General features: G+C 41.5%; 1 protein-coding gene across 1 annotated transcript in view; it reads right to left on the bottom strand.

Moving 5' to 3' along the window:
- enah (ENAH actin regulator) overlaps positions 1 to 13,075 on the bottom strand; it is a 108,715-nt gene that overhangs the window by 26,201 nt on the left and 69,439 nt on the right. The window contains 1 exon segment of the mRNA XM_035678286.1: positions 9,562 to 9,634. Within this exon segment, the coding sequence (XP_035534179.1) occupies positions 9,562 to 9,634 (73 nt within the window).

Below are 13,075 nucleotides of genomic sequence, written 5' to 3'. Positions count from 1 at the left end.
TCCATTCTCAGTGGATTGTGCACTGGTGGATCACACTGTACAAGTTGCATACTGGACCAGGACCAAAACATCCTTCTAGAGTCAAACTCTGCACATACATCATTCAAACATCACACTGTAGGAACAAGCAGAAACACTGGAGGGGGACTTTAAGGGTTAGTACTGAAGTCAGGTGTGTTTCAAGACTTCAGTTTGCTTAAGATGATGACATAAGCTTATTCACTGACTACTACGACCATGTCAGTGGTTAAAGAACATGAAAAACATATCACTGAGGAAGAAAAGGCCTTAAATGGTGAAAGTGGTGGCATCATGCAGCCAAGGTTCTCTGGAGAGAAAATCAGCAAGCGGTCAGCGGTACCAAACTTGGTTGCCTTGTTCGCTACAGCTGATGCTCCCCTTTAGAACATCTAAGCTACCATGTCGCCTGTTTCCAGAGGGACTTCTGCTGTAGGAGCAAATTCCAATAAAGAAATCTGAACTATCAGTCAGTGTAATTTGTCTTGTGTGTCGTTTTTTTCTTGTTACACCCGTTGGTGAGAGGGTGTACTTGCTGAATCTGTCCTAATTAGAGCAGAGAGGCAACCTCAGCTGTACTGATGTGTAGTTGCACTGTTGTTTCTTTTGTTGTAGTTAAATGGCACGCTGGCGTTGATGAATGTCTTTTAGCTCGGAGGCTTTTTAAACTCTCCCAAATTTACCCTGAAAGGACAATAGAGTTGTGAATTAGCTGCTTTGGGATTCCTGCTAGAAAAACCAGGTTCAGCACTCGTTGGTCCTTTTTTTCTTCACCTCACCATGTAATTTATGAATGTAACACACACACACAGCATTCCCCTAAGCAGGAGATCATGACATTCCTAAACAATGTGCACACACACTTAAAATAACCTGTCTGGAGAGAGGTGTTAGAGGTGTGTGTGTGTAGATACATTGTGTTTGTGTCTGTGGGGAAGTATACAATACCAGACAGCTCACAGGGGGACAGTGAGCCTGTCATTCTTCAGGGAGACACCTCTGAGTTTACTACACAGCGTGGCTTTTTCGGCTGATGTCATGCGAGAGTTACGCTCAGCGTCTCAGCACGCACATTCCTGTGCAGTGAGAGCAGCTTCTCTCGCTGCCAAAACCTTACAAGTACAACACACTTTCATTAACAATGGCAGTTGTATGAGAAAACCTCTGTCATCGCTGCTCGCACAAGCCGGAACACAAGCTGGAAGTCAGTGTAGTCACGTTCATTTACACAAAATGACGGTGAAAAAAATGTGTAAACTGGCAGTTCAAATATATGATGGTTTAAAGAACAACAACTCAAATAGGCCCGTGGTTTCCAAACTGAGGAGCAGAAGGAGTGAAGCTAAAGCTGATTAAACATTTTATTGCAGCAGATATGTTGACTTGTCAAACACAGGTGTAACTAATAATGTCGCTGATTGCTGCATCACATTGCACTAATTGCAGGAAGGGAGCCATCGTTAATGTTATTACATCCATCTGTGATTTTCCTGCTACAGTTTGACAAGTCAGTCGTGTCTGCTGTGAAAAACCTCTAGGATAATGACATTTGGGAACAAGATGTCAGAATCAGGATGGAGAGGCTTTTGAAAGAGAAAAGAAAACTGTGATACTCATTGAGCAAAGAGTAAAATATGAAATAGCCTATCTAGTGCTCAGGTTAATTGTCAGTATAGAAAAAGAGCCCTGTGTGTTGACAGCATGAAATGAGAATCATGGGTGAGAAGAAACTCACATTCAATAGCACTCAACTTGACTCCTTTTGTTACTAGCTTACCCAGTGTTGATACCAAGCAGTTTCCAAAGAGGGGAATAACACAAAAAGTTTAAGAGCCACTGAAAAAGGCAGTTCTCAGTTCTGAGGTTAGGCGTTGTACAAGTTCACATTAAACAAGAGCTAGTTCAGTTCACAAAGATTAAAATGAACTAGTTCATAATCTGAATTTTGAACTAGTTCACAGTCCCATAGATTGAACTGTTCTTTACAAACTGCTGTGATTTTGACTCGGGTGGAAGAACTGTTGGCTTGTGATCTTATGGTGCATGCCATTTGAAGTTCCAAGTCAGAATTTTCTACTGGAATGACCCCTGAAGTCGGATTTCCAACTAGGAAAGTCGAAAGAACCTACGGTTTATTACACTTGTGTCTTTTGTTTCTCATGAATCAGTCATACAGAGTACTGTCCAACTACATGTTTGTATGAGCAAAAAACAGCATAATGCGTCGTTATCAACTGGCTAGGGCTTGGTTTTCCAAATTGCTATAATGGAACATTGTCAACTTGGGAGTGATGTCATTCCCAGCTCCAACTTCGGACTACCGAGGTAAATGGAGTGCACTGTTACACTCTATTAATAATATCTTGTTATCTTGTTATTGTTATTCACTTAATGAGCAGGCTTTCCACCATTTTGTTTTCCTCTCTCTTTGGAGGTGAACCAATGTAATAGCTCTGCTGGAAAATAAAAGTGAAACTTAAGTTCTGCCTGGCATCATTTCCTTGTGTACTCAAACTTCATTCTGTTTTAATTGAGTTTGAACTCAACCGTCCATGAACGTCATTATCCCTCACAGATGTTACGTCCTTATGCAAACGGATACATTCAGTTCACCAAAAACATGAGAATGTTCAATGAACAGCACTCTTTTAGTGCACCACACTGTCTGGGGTAGTCTATTTGTGCTACCAATGGTGATCAGCATCAGTGCACACAAAAGCCTATAAAGTGATTCTCTACTTTAACCTCCTGTTGGCTTGACAGGTGGCTATAAAAAGTTTGCTGAACAGTGACTGTGGTGATCTGGATTAATGTCAGTTCTACGGCCCAACAGTGAGAGTTTCACGGCAGAAAATATCTCAAAAATGTCCACAGAAACTCTCTTTGCTGTCCATCTGTATGTTCAGTGTGTTCCAGCTAAATGTTCTACTTCTGAATGGCTTCAGAGCCTCAAGACGGGCAGTACAACACAGGAACATCATATTTAACTGCATGTTGGCATAATATGGCAAAATAACGATTAAAAGACACTGAGCATATGGATGGACAGGGAGGAGCTGCAGGGTTTTTAAGGACAGGCATATTTATGTCACCATTGGAATCCACTGTAACTGACTATATGAGCAAACTGGAAACTTTCTACAGCCGCCTTTCAAGATTAGAGTATTGCTTCTGCAATGTCAATTTCCAGAACAGATAATGTAAACATGAACTACAGCCAATGAGTATTGTTTCGTGTATTTTGTCACTTCCGTGGGCCCAATGCAGTGACTCCCACAATAAATCCGCCAGTCTCCTCTGTCTGCATGTTTCCTGCCTCTGATGAGTGAACCTAAACCAGGTTCCTCTTCCCTCCACGTCCCTCACTGCCTCGCAGGGGAACGTCACAGGATTCAAAGCTGTGAAAAGCCTCCTGCACGGTTAAACTGGCGTCTCGCTCACCGCCTGACAAGAGTTGCCGGGGAAACCGTTGCTAAGGGAGTGTGGGCGGTGGCATGGCCTGAATCCCTGCACGCACATAGACATATGCGCACATGCACACATATTCCTTTCCTCTTTGCGACAACTTACTATGACTGAGGCAGAGTCAGAGAGGATTTGGGGTAATATTGGAAACATCAAACGGCTTATTGTCGAAATTAAGAGGCGAGAAACATGAAGGAGGAGAGCTGCATAGACAGAATGCAAATAACCTTACAATAGGATCTGCAGTCAAGGCGTATGAAGATCAAAGGTTTGCAAAGGCACTCCAATACCATCTCATTATGTCAATTTAATAGTTAGGAGTGCATTCATTAGCTACAAGAATGATGAAAAAAGGACTGACAAAACTGCACACCATGCTCTCTTTGCTCAATTCCATCCTGATCCAGTCTATCTATGTACGATACCAACAAAAAGATTTTTACTGTCCTCTATTATTTCTATCATATATGTTTTTCATGTTTTTTTTTATTGACCAAACCATTTACAGGACATATAATGGACAGAACTTCCGGGCCTGTGAAGTGAAAGAAACGCGTAAGTGTCTTAAACCTGCATTCTATGTAATGGCCAGCAGGGAGAGCTCAATTGGCTGCAACAAATCACAGATACCATGCAGTCTTATGGAGGCCGACTTTCTCACTTGATTTTATTAGTCAGTAAAAGTTCCCTAATGAGTTTATGGTCCCTCATCTCTAGTTTCAAGTGATTCTTCCTCCATACAGCATGATGTTAATTTATTAATTATGGTCCAGGTTTATAGTAAAATAGTTGATACAGCAAGGTATGTTTTTGGGCATGGCTACTCAAGGTTACAGCATCGGTATTGGACAAAAGTGGTAACAAGCCATGGACAATTTGTTCCATTGTAGGAATTTGAGATCTGCATACATTTCAGACAGTCAAATCATTTGGCGAGAAGGGTAAGCTTGGTAATTAATGTCATCCTTCCCACTGTCAGCTGCTATTTATGTTTGTTGATATCACTTTTGTTTCAGTTTGTCATGAACCACAAATGGTGTTATCACATCAGTTGTGAGGGTTGATAAATGCAGTGGACTTTTCACTGCAATATTGAGGTCTTTCATACTGCAACAATGCTGTGATTGTTATGTAATGTTCTATAGGTATATTTTTGCTTGAGCCAAATCTATGTCACATTCTGGTTTTGCCACATTGCCACAAGTGACAACTGTGCTAAACCTCCAGAGACGCTGAAGTCTGCTAAAATCTGTTGGCCAAGCTGGACTCAGCGGCTCGCCTGATTGGCTCACAGAACCAGGAAATGTCTGAATGGACATTAGCCCAGATAGACCATATGGTCATACTCTAGTGAGGATCCAGTCCTCACTAGAGTAAACGCAGTCCGTGTGTCATGTGGCACACTAACATAAGACCCCAACGTTGTTATCAAAGCCAAGCTGACATATTGGTTTAAAGGCGCGTGTGTGTGTTTTGTGTGTGTGTGTGTGGTGTGTGTCGTTGTGGGTGTGTGTGTGTGTGTGTGACTGTCATTTGAGAATATATGCTGATGTCAACACGTGCACAACAAATCACATGTTGCCATCCGCAGCTGCTGGTGTTTTTATCTTCTGAGTGTTAAATGCCAGCAGCTAAACGCTAACAGCTAACACACATTTCACATCCTTCTCTATTTCATTTCATTCTTTCATTCAAGACGATGCAACACATTTCCTCTCTCCCCCAACACATACTCCCTTGCGCCCACGCGCCGAACAGCTATTTATACCGCAGCCTATTATTTCCAGCTCATGTCTTTTTAATCTGAGGGTAGCACCCTGCATTTCTAAACAGGTGGTTTATCCACACTCTCTCCCTCAGCTGTCCATGAATCCACTCGCACACACAGCGAATATTTCCATCAATCCATCAATCACCGCCAAAGTGCCATCTGCCTCTTCTTCATCCATCTATGTCTCGATGAAAAGAAGGATTAAAGAAGAGATGGAGGAGGATGAATAAAGAGGTGGAGAAGAAGGAAAAGATGATGTGCACCATATTTTCCTACTGTCATGTGACCCTTTGGAATATCCCATCATAGAGACATTTCAATATTTCAGCCTCTCCATAAATGAATGATGTCAATGTTTACTTCTCACACTGAGTTGAGGCCCACAAGTGAGCGAGAGGAGGCCCCACTGATGAGTGTGGATTGCATTGGATTGAACATGTGTGGCCACTAAGGAATGAGACGGTCCGTCCATTGGTTGGAAGATCTTATTTAATGGGGCAAGGAGGAAAGAGGAGAGGAGGAACATCCCTCTCTCACATTCGTAAACACTCATCCGTATCTCCAACTCTTTCTTTTCTTTCTCTCTCTTCTTCCGTATACATTTCAGGATGCATGGCTCAGTGCGACACACATTCCCAATGAAAAGCATTGTAACTGCATGAGGTAAGACACAGCTGAACATTAGCTGTTGTGTTGAGTGAGTCTACTATTGTCGTCAAAGGGCAGGTTATAAATTGTTTGGCAGAACTCTTTGACAGAACATTTTCCCCAGTGTGTGTCCAAAACTGTGTTTAGAGGTTTAAGAATCGGTCATGGAAACTTACTCTCTTTACTGTATGTTTTTAGAATGGACTGACTGTGTGGACACACATTTAGATGAAGTCTTATCTTGTCCCATAGTTGTGGTTTACACTGTTAAAACTGTGGAGCCTAAATAGTCTCACTCATCAAATACTGCAGCTTGGTCAGTGGACTATAATATATAACCCCTGTAAGTATCCCTCTAGTGTCATTTCTGGACGTGCTCACCATCGAAATCAGGACTAAGTAATAAAACAATCATGTTTTCACCCATGATACACACTGGGACATTCCGGTTTTTGACATTTCAAGCTTGGACGTCCTGCTTCCTCTCATTATAAGTCAAATGTTTTTCATTTCTCAGTTTCACTTCACATTACTAAGTGCCTTCTACCAACCATGGCCTTTTATCATCTACACTTTGGATATACCTATAACTATCTGTCTCTCAATAATACTGTTGACTCGTGTAAGAATGGAGCTGAATAAAGAGGTTTTTCATGTTTCATACAAACAGGATAAGACCAACATGAGACTCAAAATAGGGATACTCATGCATGCAAACGTACTCCTACTTACTGTCTAGTCAGGTGGTTAATAGAATAATTTTATAATAATAAATAGCCAAAACTACAAAGTCATTTATATTAGAAATCAAAATCATTGTAATGCTTTGAAGGATTATGATTAAAAGCTTGGATTAAATAATAATTTCAAACAGATGTTAGTGTGCAGATGCTTTTCTCAGTCTGTAAACTTCCAAACAACAAACCTGACAGGATTACTGACAGCAGCGTACAAATATCACACCAAAAATAACCTGACGATGTTTGCTGGCCAAACAGACGTTCAACATCTCCCAAAGCTTACAGTGTGTTAGCTTTCCTTTTAAAGGCTTGATGTGAGCGTGTGCTGCCAATTCATTCCTACACTACTCCTCTCACTGCTCCTCTCCCTCCATCACCCTCCCCACGTCTTTCATCCTATTCTCACTCCGCTCCACACATCCTTTACTCGCACTCCCACCGGGCTGATACTGGCCCCCGTATCAGCAGATGACCTCAGTCACTGATCCACTCGCTGCCTGCCTGTCATCCGCTGCTAAATATGGAGCATGACCGGAACCGTGAGGAATAGAGAGGGGGGAGAAAAAGAAAGACAAATTAAGCTAGACAGAGACAAAAGGGTAAAAGTGTGACAGCAAAAAAGGGGAGGAAAAGATTGGAAAAAGAATGAAATGGAGAAGAAAGGGAGTGGGAAGCTGGCAGCCAGATCCACCAGGCCCTGTCAGACCTAAAGAGTCCGTAAAATTCCTGGCAGATCCAAGTTCATCTCAAACAGAATTAGAAGAACCACTGACTCAACACCTGAAGAATGCTTTACTACTTTTCTATTGACTTAAATATGTGTGTGTGTGTGTGAATGACAGAGCGAGGGAGAGAAACCAAATAAAGAGAGATTGCGTGTCTGAAGGATGAGAGAATGAACATGAGTTGTGGAATAATTCAACCTCTAGCCCTGGTAGTGTTAGTGCCTTGCTCCAGATCAACTGAGAGCAATCCCACCAGGTCCATTCAGACCCAAATGAACTCGGATCAGATCAAATTCAGGACAGTGAGATCAGGACAGAGGGGAGACACCGTGTGAGTGTGTGTGGGTGATGGCTTTCACACAGGCAGGGCACAGCAGAGAGAGGGTCACCTTGCAAGGTGCCCATATCAACAAGTCACAACTCAAATGTGAGAATGCCAAACACACTCACACACACACACAACAAGAGGGTAAAGGTCCAGCAACAATCAAAGGTTGTACTCAATATTACTTCCTATCTACTACACAGTAGAGCTGCAATGACTAATTGTTTAGATGATCAAAAGACAATTAGTTGCCAACTATTTTCAGAACCGATTGATCATAAAAATATCAAACATTTTCTGGTTCCAGCTTTCTAAATGGGAGGATTTGCTGCTTTTCTTTGTCATTTATCATTGTAAGTGAAGTCTTTGGGTTTTGGATGTTGGTTGGACAAAATAAGCAATGTGTTAATAGCTTTCATATCAACATCCAAGTCATAATTAGGACTGGGAAACTGTGTTTCTCTGAGCTGTGATATATCTGACAATGCTCTGACTAAGTGCCTGAACAAACTAAACAAAGTCTGTCATTTGATGTGATTAATGTTGCAAGTCATTAACACAATCAACTGCCCACTACAGAGTTAACTATTGAATGACAGACAAAGCCAGAGTTCATTTATAAATTTACAAGATATGCTGGCAGTTTATAACTGTTCATCTTCATCGTTATTGTTCTTTTTGATTGACTTATACTTATTCCTATTGATGTATTGACTTAATCTGTGCTTTATTGTTTGGACTTTTACATGTACAAATGAAAAAAAGCCAAATTATTCATTCTCTTGTGTTAGGCCACCATGAGCCTCCAGAACAGCTTAAAGCTTGTGAAAATCTACTGGAAAAAGCAGTCTTCCAAAAGATATTCCCTCTATTAGTGTTCTGGTGAGGAGTGTTAAAATAGAAAATAAGCAGTCCGTCATAGAGAGGGGAAGGGGCGCCATATCAGTTGAATATGTAGCCAACAGCACCCATATTCAGACAGTTTCTCCTGGAAGTTGTTTAACACTCGGCTGTTGACATGAAAAGTGACACAAATAGCCGTGCTGAGAACAAAAAAAGAGAACCAGAAAGAGAGGTTCAGTTCCTGGCTCCTTTCTGGATGTGAATGTCGGGTTCTTCGGTTTCGCAAAGTTACGGCAGTGATCTTCCCCTTCAGTGAGCCCTCCTGCCACTATGGGAGCATCGGTGTTGTTGTTGTTGTCTGGTTGCCCTTCATGAGATAACAACGCATTGTGTACCAGCTGCCCTTCATCTGAACTGCTTACCAAAGTGGTCGTCATTGTTTGGCTCATCCAACTGATACTAAAGTTAGATGTTTACATCTCTGTCTGTGGTCATGTATTGGATGGATATAAAAGGCTCCACCTTCGTCATTCTGTTCAGAGCGTCCACGTCGTGTCCCTGTCTGGGCCTACAGTTGTGATTGTGTACCGACATACTCTAAAAGACATTCAAGGCTGTGTGTAAGAATGTCCGTGTTCCTGGGTTTGAATGTTAGAGTGCGTGTGGGCAATTCGTTCTAATTAAATCCTTGAACGAGCTTTTCTGGTGAACAAGTTCCAAACCTTGGCCAACAGCTGGCCTGCATTAATATGGCTCTGTGTGTACACGTGTGTGTGCGATGTGTTTTCTAGCTGTTCCAGATCCCTCATTATTACCTGACGGAAAGAGTGGCCTTGTATGGGGAAGAAAAACAACTGTGAGTGTGCAAGGTTCTGTCTGAGTGCATGTGTGGGTATGAGTCTGTTTAAGGCACTGATAGATCGGTGGAGAAAAACTGATTAATGATGAATTAAGAAAAATAACAGAAATGTTAAGTAGAGGGATGTTTAAATGTGTTTCATGTTTTATGTGGTTTTTTCTTCTTACCTTCTCTGCAGGTCCATCTCCTCTGGTGTGGGGCCATTCTGGACCTGGGGTGCCTGTCTGGGCAATGTGGGGCCTGTAGAGGGCGACACACACAGACACAGCCTTCCTGTTAGCTGACATCATCACTCTGACTGACACACAACTCCTGGTGCGCTCTTTTAATAAAGAAATAGATCAACAGTCAAAAACACACAGAAACTGAATCATATCATATAAGATCAAAATTCATTTGGTATTTTTGTGACGAGACTCTTCTCCGACCTGTCAAAAGACAAAGTTACATCGAGCCACTGGTGCAGAGAGCTGCAGAAAAAACTCCAAATCAGGAGGAAACAAGGAGCTAGTGCTGGTTGTCATGGCAACACAGTATTTGGCATAAGGTCTGCAGGTTATTTAGTTAGTAGGTCTCAGGTGCATAGGGTTGTCTAGAGTTTTCTCCTCTGAAGTCACCAGTCATTTATGTGTTTATGTGACACTAAACGTGAAGGAGCATTTATCTTTCTACAATGGTGAAAAAAATTATTCACACCAAACCTTAAACGTACTACAAGGAGTTTTCAACTGGTTAGAAAACAGTCTCAATTTAATAATGATGCCCCTATACCATCAGAGAGGAGATTGGCTGTTTCTATACAGTGATGGAGAGATGAGGGGGGCTTCTTGGGCTTCAGCCCCAAATGCTTTCTCAACAAACTCGAATCTTTTAAGCTTTTAAAATAACTTTTCATTTTCATTTCCCCACCGTCTCTCTGACTGGACCGGCGAATCAATCGGGCGAAAGTTCTATTACTGGGGAAATATCACTATCTATGGGTCCATCCTAACATTGTTATGGGGGGGTTGCTGTCTTGTGAGTCTGTCCTGTCACCTCAGTGAGCAAGCTAGCTAATTGTCTTAGGGACTTTGGACATGCCCCTGTTCCTATACAGTTATTCTTAATGCTGCCAATGGGTCGGATTTGGTTGGATTCCCCCTAAAGAAATAGGGCGCTTTTGTCCACAGGGGCCGCCAGAATCAACACAAACGAAAGTTCTTGTAGGGGCTTTAAGTAAAAGTAGCAATACCACATTTACTGAAAAACTGAATTTCAAGTCTGAAAGTATAAGAAGTGCAATGCCTCGCTGCAGAGAGTTTGCTATGTAGTCACGTTTCATATAAGGTCCGCACATATATAAGCAGGACATTAAGTGAGCCATATAATCAGATTTGAAGCTCATTCCCTCCGCGTACACCACTGACTGAACTCCCTCCACCTCCCCAGCCTTCACCTGCATTAGCATTTAGATTTATGGGAATAAATAATGGCAAAGGGTAAATATTTTCTGGTTTACTGGTCAACTTGGGCTCAGAAAAATTATGATGGGCATTTCTTTTTTCCTGACATTTGAAACTCAATACTTCTCGAGTACAGAATGTGTCTGCTGTATTATCACATGTCAAAACTACTTAAACTTGACTGCGCAGACAGACTCTTGTTTACTTGTTTCTTCATCAGATAATTCATGCATCGTCTTTTAAAATTGACACTGTTAATTTACACCTTGTAAGGTGGTTTGAGTTTAAATAGTGACTTAAAAGTTTACTTTATATAAGTATTAAAAACCAATGCTGGCTTGCTGTTAATTTTTATGTATGGCAGTGGTTACTCTTTTCTAATTCTTTTCCACATTTTGTCTGCATGTTGCTCACTGTTAGAGGTACTAGATGCCAGCTTATGAAAGAAAACTGAGCAGGTACAACAGGTGTTAGTGTTTCATATGTAGACAGGCTGACAGACAGGATGGAGTCACAATAAGGGCCTAAACCGAAGGATCAACACTAATGCTAGAGCTGCGACATTTGGTCGATGAACTATTCAGTTTGTCACCAACTATTTTGATAATTGATTAATCGTTTAGAGTCATGTTTTAAGAAAGAATTCACTTATTTCAGCTTTTCAAATGGGAATATCTGGTGGTTTCTTTTGTCCTCTATGACAGTAAACTGAATATGTTTTGGGTTTTGGACAAAACAGGGTTGTTTAAGGACCCTGGACAACATAAATTACCTTTTTCTTAAAAATAAAAACTGAATCAAACAAAGGGCCAAAGGTCGAACCCATAGCCACTGCAGCAAGGACCCTGCCTTGGTAGCTCACCTGGTGGAGCTGGTACCCCATCTTTCACCATTTTCTGACATTTTATGGACCAACCAAACTAATCTATAATGAAAATAATCGGTAGTTGCAGACCTAATATTAACACATTAACCTATGACTGAGTGGCTGGTTTAGAATAGAGGAAAAGACAAAGATGAAAGCCCAAAACAGTAAAATTAAACTAGATCCATGTTTTTGTGCACAGTCTGAGCATAAACCCTGAAACACAGACAACACACACTGATGTACTATCAGCAGCCTCTGGCACAAGAACAAGAGACACACAGACATCACTGTCTAATTTACACTTGCTAATGAGCTAACTTTTCTGCAAAACCTGAGCAGGACCAGATGGACCAACACGGTACTCCTTCCCCCTCTGTGTACCAAACATACACACAAACACACCAGAAGCTTCTGGATCTGGATGGAGCTGAAAGGGGAGCAGATTTTGACTGCAATTAGTATGCAGCTAAGTGTTAACTGTCTGAAGAGACAGACAGAGATAAAACAGGCAGAATCTGGGCTGTAGCCAGGGCTGACGACTGCTTCTGAATACCAACGTGCTCGCACACATTGCCCCCACTTAACACTGTCACTGACATTGGCATCAGATACTTTTACACAACAGAAGAGAACAGGGTTTGCCACGTCTGAGTCAAAACAATTAGAGCAGTGTAACAACAGCACTGTTTTTTTGTTTTTTTTTCGTTTTTTCAATTATGTACTTTCTGTTGAATTTAAGACCTCTGGATTCTCAGTGGGAGCAAATTCCTGCCCTGCCACCAGCAAATGTGAACTATAATACACAAGAAAGGTGATGTTAAGGCAGGGACACCAAACTCCTGGAAATGCTGTGACTGTTCACACAAAAATGCAAAAGGATGCACCAACTCATCTGGGATGGAAAAAGAACACAAAAACAATAAAAGAAGCTCTGTGGGTTCCTTTGGTGTGACCTTGGCTAATTATATGAGTAAGTGCAGACCATGACCAGAGTTACTGGAAACCAGCATACCAGCCATCAGTAGTGTCAGCACAGAAAATCCTTTCTGATGAGTCAGCACGGGGCCCTGAACCATCATGAATATATCCGTTAGTTTTCCTACTGATAGCACATGACAGGACTGTGAAAATATTTGATCAGACATAGTTTCTAAAATAGGTTTTCAAAATCTTGTGTTCTTCTATCTCAGTTCCTCACTGACAACAGAAGTCTCTCTCCCAGTGTTTTGGTGTAATGTGGACCACTGGCCAAGAGAAACCAGGAGGAGTAAAAAGTGGGTCAGTTAATACTAGTGTCACAGTTGTGTACTGTAAACTACGTCTAACTGTGACTCCACTATTTATGTCTCTTTTTTATCGTCGTGATGATGT

This window comes from Morone saxatilis, unplaced genomic scaffold, assembly GCF_004916995.1.
Source record: "Morone saxatilis isolate NCDOM2014 unplaced genomic scaffold, NCSU_SB_2.0 Contig7, whole genome shotgun sequence".
Lineage (NCBI taxonomy): Eukaryota > Metazoa > Chordata > Actinopteri > Moronidae > Morone > Morone saxatilis.
This window is presented reverse-complemented; position numbering and strand designations above follow the sequence as displayed.